The sequence below is a fragment of the Heterocephalus glaber genome, unplaced genomic scaffold (genome assembly GCF_053883595.1).
Source record: "Heterocephalus glaber isolate CG9 unplaced genomic scaffold, H.glaber_assembly_v1.0 deba00000071, whole genome shotgun sequence".
NCBI lineage: Eukaryota > Metazoa > Chordata > Mammalia > Rodentia > Bathyergidae > Heterocephalus > Heterocephalus glaber.
The window spans coordinates 9,508,847-9,532,629 of NW_028258137.1; the positions used below are offsets into that span (position 1 = coordinate 9,508,847).

The 23,783-nt window shown below is 41.2% G+C and overlaps 1 protein-coding gene across 2 annotated transcripts in view; it reads left to right on the forward strand.

The window, feature by feature from the left end:
* Adamts18 (ADAM metallopeptidase with thrombospondin type 1 motif 18) overlaps positions 1–23,783 on the forward strand; it is a 138,135-nt gene that overhangs the window by 77,828 nt on the left and 36,524 nt on the right. For both annotated transcript variants that reach the window (XM_013071480.3, XM_004842818.3), the window contains 5 exons: positions 917–1,070; positions 8,284–8,379; positions 12,501–12,649; positions 18,782–18,954; positions 23,087–23,217. In XM_013071480.3, the coding sequence (XP_012926934.2) occupies positions 917–1,070; positions 8,284–8,379; positions 12,501–12,649; positions 18,782–18,954; positions 23,087–23,217 (703 nt within the window). The remainder of the gene's footprint in view (positions 1–916; positions 1,071–8,283; positions 8,380–12,500; positions 12,650–18,781; positions 18,955–23,086; positions 23,218–23,783) is intronic.

Genomic DNA, 23,783 nt, shown 5'->3' on the forward strand with positions numbered 1-23,783 from the left:
TCTTTTGTAACTTGTGTGAGAATGAAATTAATAAATATTATAAACTAAGATCAACTTGTTGTAGATTGAATTTCCATTATTAATTTGCTATAGTTAAATGCTTTAGTATAGGAATGATAATAGCAACAGCCGCTGACTTTGCTTCCTTTGCTGTTTTAAGCGTGTTAGATTTTCTCATTTGATCTGTGTAACTGTTGTGGGAGTCACTGTTATTAATGAGGTGATGAGAGTTATCAGTTCAGTCTTGGATACATGGTCAGTAGGACTCCTGTCTGGCTGGCCACACTGCTACATTTAACCCTCGGTAGTAGCGCAGTTCAATTGTTTAAATGGACAGAAGATGCTAAGAAATTTATGTCATCAAGACTGATTTTTGTTCTCAACATGTCCCAGTCAAACATACCTTAGGGCAGTTTTTCTGCATAACACCCCAGTGTATTCTTTCTTCCTCTTCTTTCAATAGCTTTATTTTTGTTTATGAAGCTTATTTGAGGCAGAGTACATCTTTGACTTCTCCCTCACCATCTATAAATATGATTTAAAACTCAACAAAGATAGGTGCCTCGGTTTGGATTATTTTGTGCCCTGAGTACTTAGCTGAATGCTTAGCATGTAGTAGTCACTCAATAAAAATTTATGAGTATTGTTGAACAAGACTGTCAAAGGAAGTTTCCAAACATTTACCTTTCCTGTCTCCAATCCCAAGCCAAATGAGTAGATTTGCTAGAACTTCCAGCTCCTTGAAAAGCTTATCATTCTTTGGGGGGAAAAAAGTCCATTGTTTACTTTAAACATATGCCTATTTCTTTAATGTGTTTTTGTTTGTTTTTGTATGGCTGCATGCACAAGGGTTTTGTTTTAAATGAAAATATCACAGTTTAGCACAATAACTAATGAAGATGTGCTATCCCTACAGCACACCTCAGGCTGGGTGTCTAGTGGACGAGCCCAAGCAAACAGGACAGTATAAATACCCCGACAAACTGCCGGGGCAGATTTACGATGCAGACACACAGTGCAAGTGGCAATTTGGAGCGAAAGCCAAGTTATGCAGCCTTGGTTTCACAAAGGTATGTTTGCTTGTGATTTCAAACTTACATTAAAATTCCACAATGTGTCTGCGTGCCTACCAGAAGGATAAACATTTGGTTCGCTGAGGGCAAAGGTCAGAGTCTGGGTTATCTAAAATGTCAGCTGTTTGGCATGATAATTAAGTGGCAATTTTACTGTCGATGAATTACCCAGGCTTATTCCCCATAGACGTTGTCTGGTTTAAATGCCACTTACTACATGCTTGGAAGAAAATTCCTCTTAGATGAACACTTTATCCCCAGTACTAAATCTAGGAGCAATACCTTTTACCTACTGCTAATCACTGTTTTTGTTCTCTTCTTATTTCATATTCCCTTTTAATTTAATACACTTAAAATGATCACCAACCCAACCTTATAATATAAGAAAACTATTACTGACAGCCAAATTTACTTGTATGTAAAAATTTAAGGTGTGTCTTGAGACTCTTAATACGGTTTTTATTGGAGAATGTTAAACAGAGAAATAAGGAAATGTAAAAGTCCAAGATACAGAAATGAATGAGAGAAACTTTGTTCTACTTGGTCAAGAATTACATCACTGACAGCATTATAATCTCACCATCTCTAAAGAGTTGAATCATTTTAAAATTGGTTTATTCCTAGTAGTCAGTGAGAAATACTGAGGTCTTAGGTACTCGGATCCATGAAATCTATGGAGGTTAATAGCTCCTCTTTCTCTCTGTATTTCTATTACTCTTCCCCTTTCTCGTCCTGCTCTTCTTTTCCCTATCTATCCTTGTCCACTACCCCCCACCAATAGCACCAGTGTTATCACCAACAGGAACACTCATTAGCAACACCACTGCCATCATAGCAGTGCCTGCAGCATGACCATCACATCCACCACCATCTCCACTCCCACTGCCCACTACCATCGGCTACCACCCAGCATCACACTACCTCCACTATGCACTGTCACCCAGGAATTTCTCAGTGAGCCTCTACTCTAGTAAGGGATTTCTACTTAGAAATTTATTTCACCTGAACTCAATCTTCAAAAAATCTTTGAAGTCAAAAGTAATACAACTTTTCACTTGGATCTCAGTGAAGGCATTTAATTTGCCCAAACCCACAAAACTTTTAAATGATGGACTCTAAACAAAATAAACCATCCGCATTGATGGTAAACTTCCTCCTCTCTACCACTGAATACGGTTTTTCCTAATCTTCAGTCACTTACAACTACCTTCACTTGTTGTGTGATGTCTCTGTATTTTTATTCACTTACTGCTTTTCTGCAAATCAACTCACTTTCAAAATATAAATCCATTCCTAGGAAAAATATCTCCATACCAAACCTAAGATTTGATAGATATTTTTCCTAGGAATGGACTTATATTTTGATTTGGTATGGAGATACATATTTTAAATGCATTTTAAGTGTGTAATTGTTGGCTAGAGATGTGGCCCAGTGGAAGAGCACTTGTGTGGCATATGTGAGTCCCTGGGTTCAATACCACCACCACAAAAAAAGTGTAACTGTTAAAAATGTGTATCCAGATCCACAAATTTTTTTTTTCACATATCCTCCCTGGCAGATGAGCTTTACTTTGGTAGATGCTGGCATATCATATGTAAAAAAATAGCAAATTCTCAAATGTTCCTATTAGCTTGTTACAGTGAAGCTTTTGGTTGAAGTAAATAGTCATTTACATTGTTGAAAAAAGTTCATCTCCTAACTTTGCCCTTATTCGCTTCATTCTGGAAGACTCATTAGTTTTCCCAATCATCAATCAAATATTATGCATTTACTATGGAGCATGTGAATGCCGAGGTTCCTAAAATTACTATAGTCCCTCCAGGATCATACATTCAACAAACATTTGTGGGGTGCCTGTTCTGCATCAGATAGTGTACAGGGCTTAAAGAGCCGTTCTTAAATTATAGATCATTTTCTGGAAATACACCATATTTTTAAAAGATAGTATTTTACTCTGGGGGTCTTCTCAGCAAAAAGCAAAGGGAGAGGAAAATTCCAAACTTGAAGATGGACTGAAGTGATGAAGAGCATGGAAATAGGAATGTCTGGCGGGGTAGGGAAATTTGCTTAAGAGCAAGGAATGGTTTAAGATAATGATAAGGTGAAATGGAGCAAGTAGGGTCGCTGGTGGAACCTGAATGTGGATTTTTTGAGGAGGCCACAGCTGAGCTTTGGATATTCTCCCTAACCCTGACCACACCTCTGAGGACCATGAATACAGTAGTTCTCTGTCAGGCTCTAGTGAGGAGGGGTTTCCAAAACAATAAAATCCCTGTTTATCCAGCTCGGCACAGTTTAGACCACCTCCAGCTGTGGGAGAGAGGTGACATTTGTCTCTGGGACCTTTGTTGTCCTATGCATTACTTTCTCTTTCCTTAGTTTGTGTGCCCTCTTTCTTTTTCCCTTTCCTCTTCTTCCCTCCCCATCCCTCCCCATCTCTTTCCATTCCATCCCTTCTCAGTAACACTAACCCTTCTCCGTGCTTCCTAAAAAAGCAAGTTTGGATAGTAGCGAGAAGTACCAAAACCAAACAACCTGATTCTCAAAGTGTCCTCTCAAATCAGATCCAGTATGTCAGCATCACCTGGGACTTGCTGAAGATGCAGATGCTCAGGTCCATCCTGGGCCTGAGGGATGAGAAACTTCAGGTGTAGGGTCCTATAACCTCTGTCTTTAAAGGGTTATTGGTGATTCTGATGCCAGCTGGAGTTCTACAACCCTCAGTCTGTGTACCCTCTCTGGCTTTTAGGGTTAGATCCGGGTCTAGGATGTGATTCCACCACATCCTAGAAGCTTGGACAAATGACTCAAGTGTCCTTCAGCACAAGTATCTACATCTGTAAGGAGTAGATGATAGTATTTCTTCCCTGGCCAACCTGTGAGCAGTAATCTCTCCATATTGTTGTCACTCAATAAGCGATGAGGCATCCCTCTTGCTTTCTTTCACCTATCTTCATTGTCCTGGCAACCATGATACTTGGCTGTTCTTTCACAGAAGCTGCCTTGGCAATGGGTCTGAGCCTGGTTATTTTTATCACTTTTCACTTCCTTTTCTCTCCCAGTGTCAAATTTTCTGTCTTTGGCACATCAAATTTGTTCCTTGTTCCCTTCCAAAATGTTTGTATTTGTCAGTGTTTGATTGTTACACCAAAATACTTGAAGTAGGCTACTAATAAAGAAGAGGTCTCTTTAGCTCACAGTTTGAGAGGTTCCTGAGTATCATAGCACTGGTGACAGCTCAGCTGCTGAGGGGCCTTCTGGCTGTGTCACACTGCAGATGACAGTTGCAAGCAATTGCAAAGTGTGGCTCAAAACTTATGGCAAATGTTTAAAATTTTATTACCATCAACCTGAGTTCAGTCTCTAGTACCAGGTGAAAAATCTATTCTGTATAATTCCATTTATACAAAATTTTAAAAACTACATCACTAATTTGTGATGATGGATATCAGGCCAGTGGTTGCTTCTGAGAGGGGAATTTGGAGGTGAATGTTTTGCCTTGAATATGAGGTGTCTGCAGTGGTGTATATATTTTGGAAAAAAACCTCCCTAAACCATATGCTTAAAATGGGTGCATATTATGGTAGTAAATTATACCTCAGAAATCTTGATTTCAAAAATGATACTGGTGACAATTCTTGTTGATTGTTACTTTTAAATTGTTAATTGTTGCTTTTGAATTAGTGCTTAGTTTAAAAGCTTGGGCAATGAGGTTAAATGTAAGTGGGTTTAAATCCAGGCTAACCAGAGACTTACCTGCTAAAGGCAGTTGAAGCATTTGCTTAACTTCTCTTGAATGTTAGCTTTCCTAGTAGCATGTTGAGGAGAACACTTGTACCTTTCTCACAGGGTCATCATGAGGATGCAGAATAATGATTTAGGCAAAATTCTTTATATCAGCACCCAAGTTTTTAGCATATTTTATCAGATTCTTTCTGGTTTTTAATTGAAGACTTTTCTAAAGGGCTTCATGGTCTTATCAGTGAAGATGATTTGTGACTATAAAGTCAATAATGTTCATTCATACATTGGTTTACTACAAAATACTTATTGCAGCCTGCTCTGTAGCAGGTACTGTTCCAGGTTCTTGAGATGCATCAGAGAAAAAGCAAAGTGCCTTCCATGTGTAGCACCGATGTTTCTTTTTTGGTTTTTTTCAAGTTCTTTTATTGGTACATTTTAGGTATACAATTCGTTTGCATTTATCATTGGGTGTTTGTACCTGTACATGATGTATCTTTGTTTTTATTTTTTTCCCATTACCTGTGCACCCTTCACCCCCTGCACCCTTCCCTATTTACACAGACATCATTTCCATTTTTTTTTCTTTTCTCATAGTTTTTCCTTTCCCTCCTTTCCTTTCCCCTTCCCCTCCCTTCACTAGCACTGATGTTTCGATGGGGAGGAAGGCATTGTACATAGATAGAGAGTGAGTCACAAGTGTTAAATAAATGTGGAATAAGAAGGAGAAATTGGGAACTTATAGGTGGTAGGTGATTACATTTTTAATAGTGTGGTCAAAGGTGAAATTTAGGCAAAGACTTGAAGGAGTTAAGAAAATATATGCAAAGGGCCATGTTTGGAGCAAAGTGGAGGTATTTACCAAGCAGTGTGAAGCCAGCTTGGATAGAGCAGTGTGAGCAGGTGAACTGAGGAGATGCCAGGTCAGAAAGATAAAGGGGACCAAATTATTTGTGGCTGGGTGGGGGATAATAAGGACTTTGGATTTTTTTCTGAGTGAAGTGTGATGGCATTGCATGCTTTTGAGCGAAGAAGAGACATGAGCTAGCTAACCTTGGAAAGATGTGGGAAGATCTCCTTAGCTCAGTGCTCTGCCGTAGAACTTTCTGTAGTGATAGGAATGCTCCCTGCCATCCAAGATGGTAGCCACTCATCACATTTCACTCTTAAGAACATGGACTAGAATGATAGAGGAAGTGAATCTTTAAGTAATCTAAATTCTACTTTAACAAGTCACATGTGGCTGGCTACAGGCTACCATATTGGACAGTGCTTAGTTGAGAATAAATTGGGAAGGAATAGAGGAAAGCAGAGCATTGAGACTTGGGGTTAGGGTAGGGGTGGCAGTAAACCGGCTCACAGGTGGCTTGGAACAGGGTGGTAGCCATGGATGTGATGATATTTGTTCAGATTCTAGGCTGTTTTGAAGGTAGAGCCAATATGATTTCATGGTCTACTGGCAAATTTCCTAATGGAAAAGGAGAGAAGTCAAAGGTGACTACAGAATTTGGGGCCTGAGAGATAGGAGGATGGAGGTGTCATGAAGTGAAATAGGGAAGGCTGATTATAGAAAAGGCTTAGGGGACTGATGAGGAATTTTATTTTGAATGTGTTAAGTTTGAGATGCGTTGTAAAATTTGATTTTCAGACACCATGAACATTTTTGGCATGGTGGGTTTTATTTGAAGGATTGTCCATTCTGTGGAATAAAGCCAGAGGACATGGTCACTGAGCAGCAGGATGGAGAGTGGACTGTGTTGAGTCTCTTCCCTTAACAATGTGGTCTCGTTCAGACAAATCATATCCAGGCAACACGGGACCTCAGGGTCTGTATAGTAATTTCTTTTTTCCTTAAATTATGACTTAAGTCCAGGTAATTATAGATAAGAAGTTGGTTGAATATGCTGGAAGAAAAAAGAGGGAGGTATAAGCAAAAAAGTGCAAACCCCTCTTTGTGTTTACTTTGAAAGGGAGCTTTCTCAGAGGGCTTCCTGGTCGTCAAAGCATGTAGTTGGGTATAATTACGTTTGACTTCTGCACTTCACCACAGAAGAAATAACATGTTCATACAGCCTGTCTTGTTTTGCTCTGCAATCCTGATGTTTTGTTTTGGTTTGGTTTACTTTATTCCCCTGGCCCTCTGCAGCCATCCCTCCTCTCAGCTCTGTGGCCTGGCACTGGCCGTGGCGTCCAGCCTCCTTTCTGTGGTCTGCCCTAGGGTCATTTTGGAGGCAGCCACATAGGCTGTGGCTAGGGCTTATAGCTTTCTATAGATGTAAGGAGGACAGAAGTCTAATTCAGAAAGCCTTTGTAAGTGTGGCTTCAACTGTTCCGAAACTGGAGCCCTCATTCTCCAGTTTGACCTATACTGGTCTCTCTTCTGTAGTAATTAGATCCTCTGTACCTGGGGTGTCTTCATCTGGAAGCATATAGACGTGGGAGGTTACCTCATTCTTCTTGTTGACATAACTAGCACTTTCATGGAAAGATGTATCTTTCATGTATCTGTAGTGTCTTGTGAGCTTTGAGATTTGGAGATGATCTCTGTGCTCCTCTCTGGGGCTGCTGCTGGTGGTAGTGTGTCTAAGCATTGACATGAATATCCTTCCATTCTCTATGGGAGGGAGGAATTTCACAGTCTCATAAGATGAGAATCACTGCATACATCTGGTTTTCCTGTTTGCGTAGTGCAGCAGAAAGTGTTTTAATGTATGAAATATTACTAATTGTGTTTTTATTTTTGTAAAATATTAAGTGGAATTCTTGAGGAATCGAGTGTCTACTTAGTTGAATTTCCAGAGTTATGTTAGGTATCCACAAAAAATCATGTTGTCTTCTTTTCTGTTGTCAGTATTTTCCCTCAAATGTGTGTGTTTACATTTTTACCTCAGTGAAAAGAATGTGGCGTACAGGATGGAGTCCCTCTGATGATTTCTCATGTCTCATGACAGACATTCCACTGGTGACATAATTCAGTATAGCAACTTGAGCTCCTCGAGTTGGAAGTGTCCTGTTCAGTGCCCTTGCTTTATAAATGAGGAACTGAGGCCTGGAACGACGGAGAGCTTTCCAACATCCATTCATGGCAAAGCCGGGTCCAGACTAGTGGTGGCGGACCTCGACTCCGGAACCGGGCCAATTTGGGTGCTGACTGCCCCTTGGCAGCTGTGTGACTTCGCAGCTTTGAAAGTGTTGGTAGCTTGTCCATTTCCTCAGCTAAATGAGTTTCTCCAAATAAATTATCTCTTGCTACCTCCCAGCCATTATGAAACCATAAATGTAAAGTGCTGTGGAGCCTTCCTACTCCTGTGTTGCTCAAGCCTGCTACTTTGCTATAACAACTTCGTTTGCCTCTTTCTGAATACTTTATCTGATTTCAGTGGCCCCACAATATACTATTGTGTATAAAACCTGTGACTATTTTCATTTTTCTGGCAACATCCTCATTAGCATCTTCTTTCCTTTCAGGACATTTGCAAATCACTTTGGTGCCACCGAGTGGGCCACAGGTGTGAGACCAAGTTTATGCCGGCAGCCGAAGGAACCATTTGTGGCCTGAGTATGGTAAACTGCATACTTGTTAGTTTTTAGCCCTGGAAAGTTGAAAGACGTAGAACTCAACCTGACTACTTGTATTGTGACCTTAGAATGCAGTGCCTTGGCTGCATGTATTTTCTGCCTTCTCTTTATAGTAACCAGCGTTATGTAGTATGCTGAATGCTAATATAACCAGCTAGTTCAATTACTTAAGGTTTTTTTTTTTTTACTTTGTTTTCCTTTTTTTTTTCAGATGGAGGCTTGAGTCAAAATATCAAAGTATTTCACTCAGCTAAGAGGTTTCATTGCATACTTTTAACCTTGATGCTTTCTATAAAGGCCTCAGGGAGCAGTTGTCACTCCAGACCAAAGCCTCAGCTGTTCTGCTCACAGGAGCTGTGTCTGGGCTTCTGCTGTGCCCACAGATGTCCGTCACTCACAGTGACTGCCATTGAAGGGTGGGGGCTTCTCCCTTCATGAAAGCACCCTCATGTATTAGTTGCTGTTTTCCCCCTTTTCCCAGTAATCTTGAGGGCAAGTTGCACTTGAAGGACCAGTAAATGGTTCAGATTTGGGAAGTTCATTTGAAAGACCATGGGAGAGTTGCTGTAAATGATGACCTTTGCAGGTTTGCTGATCTCAGCCTGTGTAGAAGACAGGGCCATTTAAAGCAAATCCAGTTCCCCAGTGTTCTTTGGAGTACTAGATGTCAGGTACAGGAGACTCTGGGATACAGAGATGAAGGTAATTCAGTCATACCCCTTCAAGACTTTACAGTCCAGTCAGGAGACCTGTGCAGAAGCCAGCGCCTCGAACTCTCTTCAAGGCACACAGTCTTTAAGCACTAGTTGCTATCAGGGCCAAGAAGAATGAGACGTGAATCGAGTTTTGGATTAGGTATGCACTTAGAATAACTACAATGAATGGGTACAGCAAGGTGGGCACTGGAGTTTACGTAGACGTTCTTCAGTGGCATAAGAGGAATAAATACCTTTGTAGGGAAAGGCCAAAAATAGAAGAGAATCACCGACGTGCCAAGCAATGGGTATCCAGCAAATGATTGTTTTCTGATATTTGTTAAAGCACTTATTCAATATATTTTAGAAGATTTGTGATGTTTAATTTTAAAGATTTACTTATTTTAAAGATAATAAACATTTTAGAAATTGGAGTTATGCACAAATTTTAATCAGATATTACTAGGAAAATTACTACTAGGAAATTGCTATAGGATTCTCACTAAAATGCAATAGAAGTATTATAGCTGTGGTGATACAAACAATGAATTAACAAGATCATTGAAAACATATCAAGTCACTTGTTTTGAAGCCTCAAAACTTAGAACATGCAACTTGAGTATTAATGGATTTTCAAAAGGAACAGCATTAAACATAGGAAGTGTTGACAGAAATACAAGAAAAGATTGATATAAATAAGGAAAATAAGTAATGTATAACGTAGGTTTAGGGTTTGTTACATAAATACATCAGGGATCTGATTCTGTGGGGATTAAATGCACCTGCATTGGACTTCAGTAAGCAAAGCAAGAGATAAATTAGGCCAGAAATTTAAAAACAAATGCCCAGTATACCACTGCTTCTCCCATTAGTCTCTAACTTAGGTTATAAGTTATATGCTGGGGGAAATCCCTGCACTGTAAAGTCACCCTCAGCAGAAAGCATCCTGGTCAACTCCAATTACCGTCACTCCAGTGTAATCATATATCCATTCATTCATCCCTCTGATTCTTCCTTCATCAGGGCATGTAGCTAGCTCTTTACTGGGCTGCAAGCTCCACGAGGGGCAAGGTCATGGCTTAGTAATGTTTTTTGTTTTGTTTTGGTACCAGGGATGGAACTTAGGTCCTTGTGCTTGCCAGGCAGGCATAGTGCCACTGAGCTACATCCCTGGCCCAAAGTCTGTTTGGGAGGAGGAGGTTGTTCTTTATGTTTTGTTTTGTTTTGTTTTTTGAGACAAGGTTGCACTATGTAGCCCAGGCTGGCCTTGAACTTGCCTCAGCCTCCCAAGTGCTGGGAGTACAGGCGTTTGCCGCCACTCCTGGCTAGTCATGTTTTATCTGAGCGCCAGGTGCAGTGTAGCCACTGCTTGATGTTTGTTGTTGTTGTTGTTTTTCTGTAACCAGAAGAACCCAATGCAGCCTTCCCTTTGCTGCTCCAGCCTCTTGTCCTTCAGGGATATGTGCACTATCAATAATCAATCAATGCTTGAGGCCATAAAAGCTATATACTTCCATCTCAAGATGTGTGTGCAAAAAAGAAAGATTTGTGCCTGCTAACTACCAAAAGGTATTGGTGCAAAACAGCACCATTCAATTTGATATTAGAAGTAGTGCTAGAGCTATGTATTTGTGGATAGATGGATAAAATCAGATATGCGTATATTTAATATTTACTTTTATATGTGGTTTACATATGCATATGATTGACTGTATATGTATAAATTCCTGTATATTCTTAGTTTCTACACTGAAAAATCAGAGGGAGGCAAGCTGTCATCAGCCTCACCCAGTCTAGGATCCACACTGAAAGAATAAAAAGTCTGATTAATTGACTGATTAAAACATCTAAAAAAAGTTTATTTACAGAAAAGACATTAGATTAACATTAAGATATATCCATCAGTAATATAGCTCTGAGATGAGAAGTCCCGTTTATGAGCTTTGGCTACGAGTGAAATCCAGCCTCTGCTATGTAAGTAGGTGTCTAAGAATCTGTGTGACTGTCAGTATGTTAATATTTCTTCACTTACTTTCTCTCATCTATATAACTAGTATCCAACTCCCCAAACCTTTGTGAGGATTATACGAGATTTTGTCCATGAAGTTCTCCCCACCACTTTTAGGACAGAAACAACTTAAGTGCTGCTGGTGATATTGTTACTGGCTATTATTTCTGTTGTTTTGGCTCAGCCCCTGAGCTCAGCCCAGTGCAGCCCTGTGATTACTGGTAGGGAAGATGCATGCTGATGGTAGATGGAATCCTCAAAGGACCATTCGCTCTCCCCTACCCCTGCAAAGTTCCCAAAATGTTATGCGATCTCATGTGATCCCTGAAATGGCAATTAATCCAGGGAAAAAAATTAAAAACAGAAGAATTAATCAGCACACGGCAAGAGTAGGAAGAAAGGAAGCAATATGTTAACCTAGACAATGTGCACTAGCAACGAGGCCACACAATCAACAACCACAAAGCCAAATGTATCACGGGGGAAATGTGAAGATTTAAAAGTCAAAACAATCTCCCCATAATTCTGTAACCGAACCTCCACTCCTCGGCAAAATCTGGCATGGTCCAAACCCAACCCTTTGTATCTAATTGCAGAAGCTTGTAGGAAAGTGCACAGTTATGCTTAGTCATGCAGAACTTGCTCATAATAGAAGCACCACAGGAGGGAAAATAAAAAACACCATAGGCTAATGCAGCCCCAGGGAGGGAGATGGCCAGCACAGCCTGGAATTTGTTGCAAAGCACTACAATTGGAAAATTCGCCCTGAAAACAGCTCTCACTCTACCTTGTACAGACGCCGGGCCAATGAAAGACTCACATCTAACTCATCAAAGATGCCAAGAGTTCAAAGGCATCAGCGGAACTGAAGTAGGGACCTTTCATATAGACAAATAATCAAAAGGTGTGCTCTGAAGAGTGTGATTTGTTCAGGCTGAGAGTCATAAGCAATGCTCTGTAGACGGTTTGAATAAACAAAATCGAACGTATATACAGTTGCATCTATTTTTGCGATGAAATAATCACTTAAAATGATTAATTCTTGGTTGATAGCTTAAAAACTGTTTCAGCTTGAGTGAATGACCCGAATTGTCCCTTAGGTAGCACTGTCTGTGGCTGTCAAGGGAGGCTCTGGTGTCATTTTGTCTCCCGTCCTTGGCTGTTGGGTGGCTCACAAAGCCTGGGATTCTCAGCCTGTTGGTGGCAGGTGCACTTCTCTCTAGATGACAGCCTGTCAACAGGCAGGTGGTATCTGGAGTATCTGAGTGTGTGTGTAGCCCAGCAAGGGAAAGGACTAATCAGGGTGTCACGCAGTGTCTTCCTCTGTTACTGTGCTTGTGTTTCTTCTCCTTGTGCTGTCCGAGGCAGTCTTTGACGCGAAGTGTGTCGTGTTCTTTCCACAGTGGTGCCGCCAAGGCCAGTGTGTGAAGCTGGGGGAGCTCGGGCCCCGCCCCGTCCATGGTCAGTGGTCCACCTGGTCGAAGTGGTCAGAATGTTCCCGGACTTGCGGCAGAGGAGTCAAGTATCAGGAGAGACACTGCAACAACCCCAAGTAAGACTCTAGCAGAAAGCTGGTCCGTGGAAGACCTTGACCTGAATTCAGCCTGTCGCATGCTGTGTCAAGTGTGGTTTTCTTGCTTTTGCCGACTAGCAGTCAACAGTGTTTTTGCTGTTTGCATACAGAGGCTCTGTACACTGGGGAGTGGCAGGGTGGGCAGAAACCAAAAAGCAGCAAGGGAAGTTCCCCTGTGTGAATATGATGATGGAAGACCCCAGTCTGCTTGGGCAAGGTGGCTCATTCCTATCATCCCCATTGTCCAAGAGGCTGAGGCAAGAGGATCGCAAGTTGTAGCCCCAGTGTAGGCAACTTTGTGCTTGAGTGAGACCTTGTCTCAAAATTTTAAAAGGGTGGGGGGTGAGGATGTAGCTCAGTGCAGAGATCCTGAACTCAATCCCCAGTACCAGAAGAAAAATATTTTTAAAGTCTCCAGTCCTTGCCAGTCACATCCTGAGCTACTTCCTTAACTCTCAGTGAGGGCTCTGCAGTCATACAGTCAAATGCCTGAAATACTGCAGAACAGGGAGGCTAGGCTGTCAGCACGTGTGTGGGCCTCCCAACTGGGGGCGGGGGAGAAATTGAGATTTTTTGCTGTGCAGAAATAGGCACCAACATGTGTTGACAGAGCTACCTGACTTTTCAAGAGACACCAGGGAAGAGAGATCGAGGGTGAAATGTCCCAGTTTTGAAAAATTGACAACAAATTTTTTTTGACTTTCCTTAAAAACAAAGCCAAAAAGCCACTGTGAGGAGCGAGCAAGACATCCATGGATTGAAATTGCGTGTGGTCACTCACGATCAAGTGATACTGGCCTCTGTCCTCAGGGAGTGAAGGTGGATTTCGGGTACTTTCACATGCTCTAACTTACGTGTGAGATAGATATTTCCCCTTTGCGTGCTGATGTAGAAAGAGCTATGCTTTGGAGACGGAAAGATTCCAGATCCTGGATGTGAGGGCGATCTGGCTGCGACACCCGTCACGCCATTGATCACCAGAGTTGGTTCAGCTGAGCTGGCTGGCTAGGCGGGTGTTCCCTTCCTCCCTCACCACTCCATGTAGGGTCCCTCCCGGAGCTGCGCACTCAGTCGAAAAGGACGACCACCTTGATAGAGGAGGACCATTTCCTCTGTCAAGGGTATAGGAGTAGCTGCGCTCCCCTGCTAGAACTTCCACACAAGCTCTCAAGACTCCAGAGCCTATGTTTTCCCCTTCTTAACTGTGTGGGCTCTGTGAAGTCACTTGAACTGTGAGCTTGGGTGTGTGTAGGAATTGGAGATGCATCACCCCCTCAGAATGTTTGGGCAGGACTAGAAATCATGCCTAGAAAATGCCTCAGAGACTAGGGAGCATCTCTTGCACCCTCCACAAAGGTGCTGGAGCCTGTGTGGTTTTCAGAGTCCTCATTCGGAGCTCGCCACAAGGGCAGCATCACCCAGGGTCACCCCACAGGGGCAGGGGAGAGGCAGTGGCATTACTGGACCTTAGAGGGTGCAGTGGAATGAGGAGAATGTGGTGGGACTTGGAAAATAGGGAATTCGATTTTCCAACGCAATTGCAGTGGTGGCACAGAGCTTAAGGTAGACTCTGAAGCCCAACTGTCCTGGCCCTGCTAGTCCAGGCCACGTGGCCACAAATGATGGGCTCTGTCTGTCCCCGGGGTCCTCATTTACAAAAGTGGGGTGAGAATGGCACCTAACTGGCTGAGATAATCATGGTCATTTGATTTGAAAAGGGGCGGCAGGTAGTAAGCCTGGCATAAATGTTTGGTAAATGAAGAATTACACTAAATAAGAAAACTAAAGCAAAAGGAAACTTTGAAACAAAGTTCTTCATCCGAGTCAGCAGTCTGGGCTGGATAAAAAGGCTAATTTCTTTCAAAATTTAAGGGATACTTTGGGACTTTTTTTTTTTTTTAAATGTAAGGGTTACTTTAACCATGAACTTTTAGTAGGTGTTGCTTGGGCTATCTTGGGCCCATCTATGGCTTTTCACCTTCAGTACTGCTGAGACGAAGGGCTGGAACATGCCTGTGGCTATCATCCCTGGCATCTCCCCATTAGGTGCGGTAGGGTCACTTCCCATGTCTCCACCCTCCATAAGAACCTAAAGTATCTCCAGGCTTTGCCCCCTGGCCTACAGGGGCAAAAATCATCTCTGAGACTCCCTGGGGACTCATGAAACCCAGCACTAGGCATAATGGGAAGAAGATTTGTGATGTGTTCATGATTTATGCCAGATTATTACAACTGCCCTTCTGATACTTTGACTGTAGCCCATGTTTTGGATAGGATTGTTAAAATCATTATATTACTTTACATTTTTGAAGTGTATTTCATGGATCTGTTTTTCATACATCACAACATTTTACAATCCCGGTATTTTCCCAAGAAAGAGATTACCTAATTTAATAGCTCTGCTGGTAAAATGCATGAATAATGCCCCTGAGAGTTAAATTAAAACCTTTCTCATATCTACAGGACTGAGAACTCTCATTATAATAGAGCATTGTTTGTGGAAATATCATATTGTAATTTTAGAGATGCCTTATAAAAGAATTAATCACTAAAGTATTTCCACTTGGTGTGGTTTTGTCCCATTAAGCAAGATTAAAGATAATCAAGATACTGTTTACTTTAACTATGCATGAAGTCACAAATAAAACAAGTAGATGATAGGATATCCCAAGATAGTTGAATTAATTGTTCTCTCTCTGCTCTTCATTTGCTTTGTGGTAGTAAAGTGTGTTTTTTTTTTTCTCCCTATTTCAAGTTTCTGATTTCTTGCTTCAGTTTCAGCCTGTGGTTCTGTTCACATCACTCAGCCCAACTGTTCTGATTTTCTCGTCTTGGAAGCTGTGTGGGGTTTCTGTTTCATCTAATGATATTTTCCCCAGTATGTATATTCTTCGTACAAAATGAATTATTCCTGGCTGATTTATGGATTTCTCAAGTTTTGGGGCTTTCAAAGAGTTTAAAGGTTATCAATCTCAGAATGGCCTTTGCCAGCACATGTGGGTGCCTCCTTTATCCTGTGCTTATAGTGGACATTTCTCACTGCCCCTGGGCCTGTTTTGTACTGAGCCCTTCTATGCTTTAGGAATCTTTCAAAGTGCATTTCCAGGCATTTGCTCCCAATCAGGTTAGAACCAATACATGGGTTAAAGCATCATCAGATCCAGCTATTTTCCAACTGGGCACCCGGGGCACCCTAACAGCAGCACCCCCTGCCTGGGCACTCCACTGCTAATGGCAGTCAGTCCCAAGTCCTTCAATCTACCATAAAAGAGTCTAGGTGAATTCCTATAAACTCTGTTCATGGAAATGAATGGTGGCATGCTAAGGTATTCTAGAAATTCCCTAAAACATGAGTCCATTCCAGGAGAAGTTATGTACCATTTACTCGAAGGCCACTTAGCAAATGGAGTTCAGAGGAAAGTCTGACTCCAGAGCAATGGTTGAACCAAATCTGTGAACTCTTTCTCACACCAGTAATTCCCAGGTTCAAATACCAGAATCACCAGAGTACTTTAAAAAGAGATACTGATTGCTTTTCCAAACACACATCATATTTTCTTATTGAGAGGGTCTGGGGGCCTGGAAATCCATGTGTATGTGTGTGCACATCTGCATATATGTGTGTGTGTGTGTGTGTGTGTGTGTCTAACAGAGTTCCCCAAGGGATCATAGCAAAGATATAACCAACAGACTTCACAACCAGTTGCGGTCAAGATAAATTATGCACAAGCAAACACACAGTAACATAACCTAGAGACAAAATCAAGTCCTTAGACTTTTGTTTTCTGTTTCTATTTTTAATTTCTAATCATAAAGGACTTGCTCCACCAGGGAGCATTATGGTAGATTTTCTTTTAATTTATCCCAACGCTAATGTTTAAGATTGCAGAAAAATGTACCTGAGTTGGAAAATTTGATGTTTAAAAAGCTCAAATTTTTGCTAGTCTTTACTTTGGATTACTTTGCCTTTATCCCTAATGAAAAATGAAATATATGAATATGGTAAAACCAGATAGTGTAATACCCCCACACAACATGGGCATTTACTACAAAAAGTATGAACTGTTTTAAAATACGTATGATGTATTTGTACTATAACTGCCTCATATTCTTTGTAGGGCTTATAGCAATCGAAATTGCCCCTGTTTTACAGATGAGGGGATTAAATAAAATTGCTTAAAGTCAACCTGGAAAGAGACAGTGAATGTGGGGATTGAACTCAGGACCTTGCCCTTGCAAGGGAGGCATGGCGCCACTGAGCTAAATCCCCGGCCCTAAAACAGTAAATGTTTAAATCCCAGGTCTACCTCCTTGTGAAACGTTGGCTCCTAATCACTGCACTCTCTCTTTCACCCTCTCCATCTTCCCATGCAATCATGGTTGAGTAGGAAAGAATCCCAGGTCTGAGGTTGAGCTCTGCTCTGTGTCTTCTGCCTATGTGACCTTCATTCCAAAAGCTCATTCTGAGCTCTCTGAGCCATTTTTCGCTTCCCCTATAAAACCAGGGAAGACAGGATGTGTTTGGAGGTCTATGAGTTGACAAAGTAGCACTCTGTGGTCCCCTTCCACTTCATTTAATATGAGCAGTCCACAAGAGGGTTGTTTGTTAACTCTCAGAAAGTCTTAAATGCAACAATTAGTTTTAAACCTGTCTTGTTAAGATGACTGGGAATCTTGAGGCAATGATAAAGCACTTTGAGATTTTCTAAATGCTTTTTAGATAAGTTAAGAAGTCTGCAGGGATTTGCTCTAGGACCATGGCCGCTGCATGTTTAAAGAGTTGCTCCACAGTGTTTCGAAATAACATAAAAATTCCATTCTGGCAGCGCAGCCCTTCTTGTTTCTGGTGAATCCATCTTAACATGCAGTTATAGGAGGACTTGGTAAAATATGCTGAATCAAATCCAGAGGTGTTTTTTATAGAATATTTGTGCTTCCTAGAGAGACAAGGAATTTTAATCTCAGAAATTTATGAACTTGGAGCCTCCTTTCATGTTACATGTTGGAATTGAATTTTTGTGTGTGATGATCCACAGTTGAGAAGGCTCTGAAAAGGGGGAGATGAAAAGAAGCCATTGCTTCATGCACAGAATGGACTGGATGAGTAGTTAGTAGTAATTGTCAGTGTGGTTGTCATCATTTTTTCTTTGTTTTGCTTTCTGGCTTTTGCAGATCAGAGTCTGCCCACTAAGATCTTAAAGAGCTTACCATCCGATCATAATTATTTATGTTCTAATGGGATTCCCTATTCTGGAAATCCATTTCCCATTGTGCTTGGCAGGAAAGCCGTGGGCCACCTGCAAAGTTAAAAAGTGACTATGTGGATGAAAACAAGGCAGTATTTTCTCTCAGTTCAGGATGAATTCAAATCAAACACAAGAGTCAGACAATGACCAGAGAAGGCTGTCTGGAGGACTGGCAGAGCTGGGCCGGAGAACACGGCTGATGGGACTCTGTTTCTTCTCCCCAGTGTCCTGACCTTCTCCCTGAGGACAGATGCATGGAAAAGTATGGGAGGAAAAGGAGAGTGTTAGGAAATGGGAGAAAAGTTGGAGGTGCAGGGTGGGCCTGCTTTTATGTCAGTGGAGAGAGAGAGAGAGAGAGAGAGAGAGGAGGGAGGGAGGGAGGGAGGGAGAGAAGCACATAGCACACACATTACTAAGAACATATCAGTGCTTTTACATGTTTCTCTGACACACAGGCAGTCTGACAAATGTCAGAAATATCTTTTCATCAGTTACTAAGGAAATTGCCAGAATATAAAAATTGGAACGGAGATACCAAATAAGTTTAATCACACACATGCCAATTCCAACTAATGAGCCTTGGTAGCATCTGTCTAAAGGTATGTTGAAAAAGATTTTGAGCCCATGTCTGGCTCTGCAAAAAAAAAAAAAAAAAAAAAAAAAAGGAAAACAAAGAAAAGGAGAAAGAATACCCTGACTGATTATGTCTGCTGCTGAAGCAAGAATAGATGTGGCCAGTTGTATGCTATACATTTCCATTTCTGTGATAAATGGTCACCTTGATTGTCCCTCTTTACCTTATTGCACACGAGTACCAATGAGGCATTTGACTGCTAGCATTAAAATTCTTGAATTTTATTTTTAGGCCTCAGTATGGTGGCAAGTTCTGTCCAGGATCTAGCCGTATTTATAAGCTGTGCAACATTGACCCTTGTAGTGCAAATAGCTTGGATTTTCGAGCCCAGCAGTGTGCAGAATATAACAGCAAACCTTTCCGTGGATGGTTCTACCAGTGGAAACCCTATACAAAAGTGGAAGGTAATTCATTCTCTGTAACACTCAAATAAATGTCGCTATGTTGAGACTAATGGGAATGAAAGACACAGAAGAAATTGCTGCTGACGTGTCAGCATTTCAGTGTTCACCTTTCATTCCCCAGACCTGTCCTTGTTCACTTCTTTGTTAATTTCCATGGGTTTTGTTTATTTTTTCCCCACAAGAAACCTCTTGTCTCCCACATCTGTAAGTGAAAGGATCCATGTGTGTGGAATATACTTAAGTTTCGAAACTCACCTTTGACATTTCAGCAGTTTCGCCTCCCAGGGATGTTACTTGAAATTGGTATGAACTGTCCAGACCAAAAACTCATGAAACCATATATGCTCCACAGAGACAGCAGCCTCAGCAACTGAGCGGGCAGATGCTTCTGACCACAGGAAGGCCATGTGTTCATGCATGCACACACACAGCCCTGAATAAGAATTGTCTCTGGGGCCAGGGATTTAGCTCAGTGCTGCTGCCATCTGCTTTGCAAGCGCAAGGTCCTGAGTTCGATCCCCCATAACAAAAAAAAAAAAAAGAAAAAGTCATTGTACTAGATTCTCCATGCTTTTTATAGCTTAAAGTTATGGCTTGCACTTCACCTTTTAAATTTGCTTATTTTTATTTTGGCTAAACCCCAAAACATTTATTTTAGTTGGAATATGAGGATTTGATATACTTTCTATCACCTGCACAGAACGAGCTGCCACTATTCTAGTTGTTTCCTTTACACTGTTGTAGCCTCTTGATTTATCGAAACTCGTCAGTGGCAGTTTGAAAAGGGTCCATGAGAATTTATTTCAGCTGTGCCTGTGTAGAAGGGAAGTGACTTGAGGTTTTGATGGTTTACAGGCTATTGCTATGCACAAGCTACAGGTGAACCTATGTGATCAGTTGCCATGGAGGATGCTGATGCAGCCAGAGAAATCTTCAGAACAGAGCCTCCAAGTGCAAAGGCAGGCGAGTGCAGCTTGGCCCAAAATCTGCGGGGCCATTTCATGAGAGGCGATCAGGCTTTGGATCAGGCTTTGTTTATTCAAAAGCCCAGGCAGAGATAGAGATGAGTACAGTAGGTCCTTAATTGACAAACTCAGCTTGTTCCTGAGGCCTGATTGTAACTCAAGTTGGTCAGTTGCCTTCAGAATCTCTCGCTGTCTAGTATTAAGCCACCTTTTCTTCCAGGCAGATCTCAGTGTCCTTAGAGAGACACTGGCCCAGGATTTCTCAGTTAACCCCACCCAGGAGAGGATGCTGTCATGCTCCTTCCAGAACTCTTTAAGGGTTAAATCTGTATCTGAGACCATCTGGAAGCACAAGTAGTCGGCATCCTCAAGCAGTTGGTTACTCAAGACTTTGGTCATAAGTTAAAACCAAAATTCTGGTCATAACCCAAGTTTTCGTATGTCAAGTTGGTTGTAACTCAAGGATCCACTGTATTCTGAAAGCTGTGTCTTAGGAAGGAGGGGTGAGGAACCTATGGACATTTACTATTGAAAAACTAATTGAAACATTTGAAGAGATATTGAATAGAAGGAGTTTAGATTTATGTGGAATCACCTCAGAGAACACAGTTAATTCAAAGGCTAAAAATCTCTTAAATCTCATATTACTTTCTCAGAGAGACCTCCCTTGCCAGCCTAAAATAAGTCTTCATTTTATTCTCCAAAACCTTTACCCTGCCATAGTCTGTATTACCTCTTATCAATGCATGCATTTTTTATCTAGTCAATTAATTATCTTCCTCCCCACAAGAATTTAGGTTCCACAAGGATTAAGTCTTTGTTTTCTTGAGCATGCTTTTATCTTCTGGGTCTTCAGAATCTAAGAACAGCATCTGGTATATATTCAATAGCTATGACTTTTGAAATGTATGAATAAATAGATATTACCTGTCCAAAATGGATGGATGGATGTCGCATTTGTCAGTAGTAAGCGTAAGCGCCTCATCACTTTACCAGGAAGGGTTGTGCACAGTAGGGTCTGGCAAATGATTTGATGGAAGAGCTGGAGTTGCTCCCAATTCTACCCTCTAAAGATTTACTTTTTCTCGGTTTTATATTCCCATAATTCCCTGTTTCCTGTCTATAGTTCTGCCTGTAAGATTTTGTTGTCATTCCCTTCATATTTCCTTTGTTCTTTGCTTTGGCTTCTGATATACTCTGTGGTCTTTCCCACATTACCTCTTTCATTCAAGCGCAGTGTTTAGGGAATCTGTTCTGTTATTCTTTAAATAGATTCAGTGTTGGATACATAAAGAGAACCTTAGGTAAGTGTGGTAACTTAGAAAATGTTTTCTGGTTTCAGTGTTATTTCATTAATTGTCTTGCCTTTTTCACTAAGCAGAGAGCTTCCTGTTTCATTCATTCACTCTGCTATCTGTGTCTGCAGAGCTCTCTTTGCACAGGACAGCATGGAAGAAAGCATCATCGACAGCCTTAGGGCCTCACACCCTCTTGCAGGGAGACAGCAAACTGAAGGCTCTGATCTGTCTCTCCTTCTGGCGCTTGTATGGGAAGGGACAGGCAACTGGAAGGTCTGCAGCATTCCTGAAGTTAAGAAAAACAAGGAAAAACTTTATTCATAAATGTGTACAATCTTTCTTCTACGACAGTGAGCTTTTTTCCCCTTCTTAGTGTTTTTCTCTTCTGCTCTTTCTAATGAAATAGTTCATAAACTTGCCCAGGCGTCTGTGCTGGCAAAACCAAGCTCCCTAGAACTTAATTCCTGGGAATGACAGAGAAAAGAGAGTCTGACTGTATCATCCAACTTCCTAATCTCATGTGCAAAAATTAGGAGGCATTAAATAAAGCTGTTCCTTAAAAGCATAGTGGAAAGAAAAACTTTTAACCTACCCACACATCTACATATTTCAACCATAATAATTTAATTTCTTCCATGCTCAAGTTTTGACTTTGTCTTTTGTTGAGTGATTTCATGAATCATGATTGTTTGCAAACTGTTTACACATTTGTTATAAAACTGTTGTTAGGGATATCACTCAGTGTCACCTACGTAAGGTCTCATGTGAAAAATATCATCTGGAATTTTTGGCCAAAGAGAATTCATTCTCTTGGAGAATTGGCATAATAACTCGTTTCTGATAACAAGAACTCTGTAAAGTTATTTTTTCTTTTGCCTGGGATACCAGCAACTTCTCAGGGGCTTACTGGTCAATAGAAAGTTACTTTTTCAGACCTCAGGATTAGTTTATTTGCTCCTTATTCATTTTATAAACATTATTGGCCTTTGCCGGGGATTTAGCTCAGTGGTTCCACCACCTGCCTCACAAGTGCAAGGTGCTGAGTTCAATCCCTAGTGCCAAAAAAAAAAAAAAAAAAAAAATCATTATTGGGCCTATGCTGGTTTTCAGAAGTGACTAAAATTTTTCTTATTTATAAACCTGACTAACTAAAGTAATCCAGTCCTAAATAAAGGTCATCAAACTATGGCTTCATCTGTTTTTTAACACATTCTAGACAGGGCTGTAATTTGTATGTCTGGCAGCCAAGTAGGTCTGCATCAGCAAAGGTACATTCGTGACTGTCCCACTGGGCATCATGGGACAGTTGCGCATGTAGCGCTGGGGTACAAGCCACACAATGGGACAGGCATGCATGTACCACCAGTAGTTCAAGCTAGAGGGAACATGTTAAAAAGTTTCTTGAGAACACAGCAGCACCCCTTCATTTATATATTGTCAATGGCTGACCATAGACCTCTGAAGTATAGAATATTTACTATTCAAGGGAGGCTAGCTATACAGCTTACCAACCATGTGTCTAGTAACTGTTACTAAGGATTAAAATCTTTGTGTATTAATATGAAATCAGCTTTATAGAGATTGTTAAATGGTCTTTGTGTTGCAGTGCTGGAGATTGAATCCAGGACCTTGCCCATGCTGGGCAAGTGCTCCGGCCCTGAGCCCTTGAATTGTTAAATGGGATTCATATTCTTAAAGGCTCCATGGATATATTGTTATTGTACACACACAGGTGTACAAAGCTGTGTATAGCATTGTCCGTTTTGATCACGATAGATTCTTGAGTAAATTTAATTGATCCCTTCACAGTTGCATAATTTTCCTTACAATTTCCTTTTGACCTTATCCTCTCGATCTTTTTACTTCTAGAGGAGGATCGATGTAAACTGTACTGTAAGGCCGAGAACTTTGAATTTTTTTTTGCAATGTCCGGCAAGGTCAAAGATGGGACTCCTTGTTCCCCGCACAAAAATGACATCTGTATCGATGGGATTTGTGAAGTAAGAGAACATTTCCACCTTGGGGTCTGGCCACGCTGATGTTTCTACATGTAAATGTATACCATGAAGGGGAGGCCCTGTACAGGCATTAGGGAAAGCAGGCAAAACGTTCCACTTGGATATGAATACCAGCTCTAAAATCCCATTGGTTCTTTTGCAGGGTTCCTGTCCAATCATTTTAATTTCTCTTTCATTCTATTTCCCACTGTAATAAATTGAAATAATGATATATTTTATGTTAATATAGTAGATGTAACAATTGTGGTAAACTTTTACTGCCTGTCTACTAATTATACTCACTGCATTGTTAGAACCTCACAGATACATTTTGAACTAGTGTGATGGTTTATTTATTATTTAGGTGCTAGGGTTCGAATTTAGGAGTTTGAGCTTGCCAGGCAGGCACGATGCCACTGAGCTACATCCTCAGCCCTTGTAACTATTTATTTCTAGTTATTTTTCTTTTCTCCTTGAGTACTCATTTTTTCCTTTTTGGGGGGGGGGGTACCAGGGATCGACCTCGGTACCTTGTGCTTTCGAGGCAGGCGACAGAACCACTGAGCTAA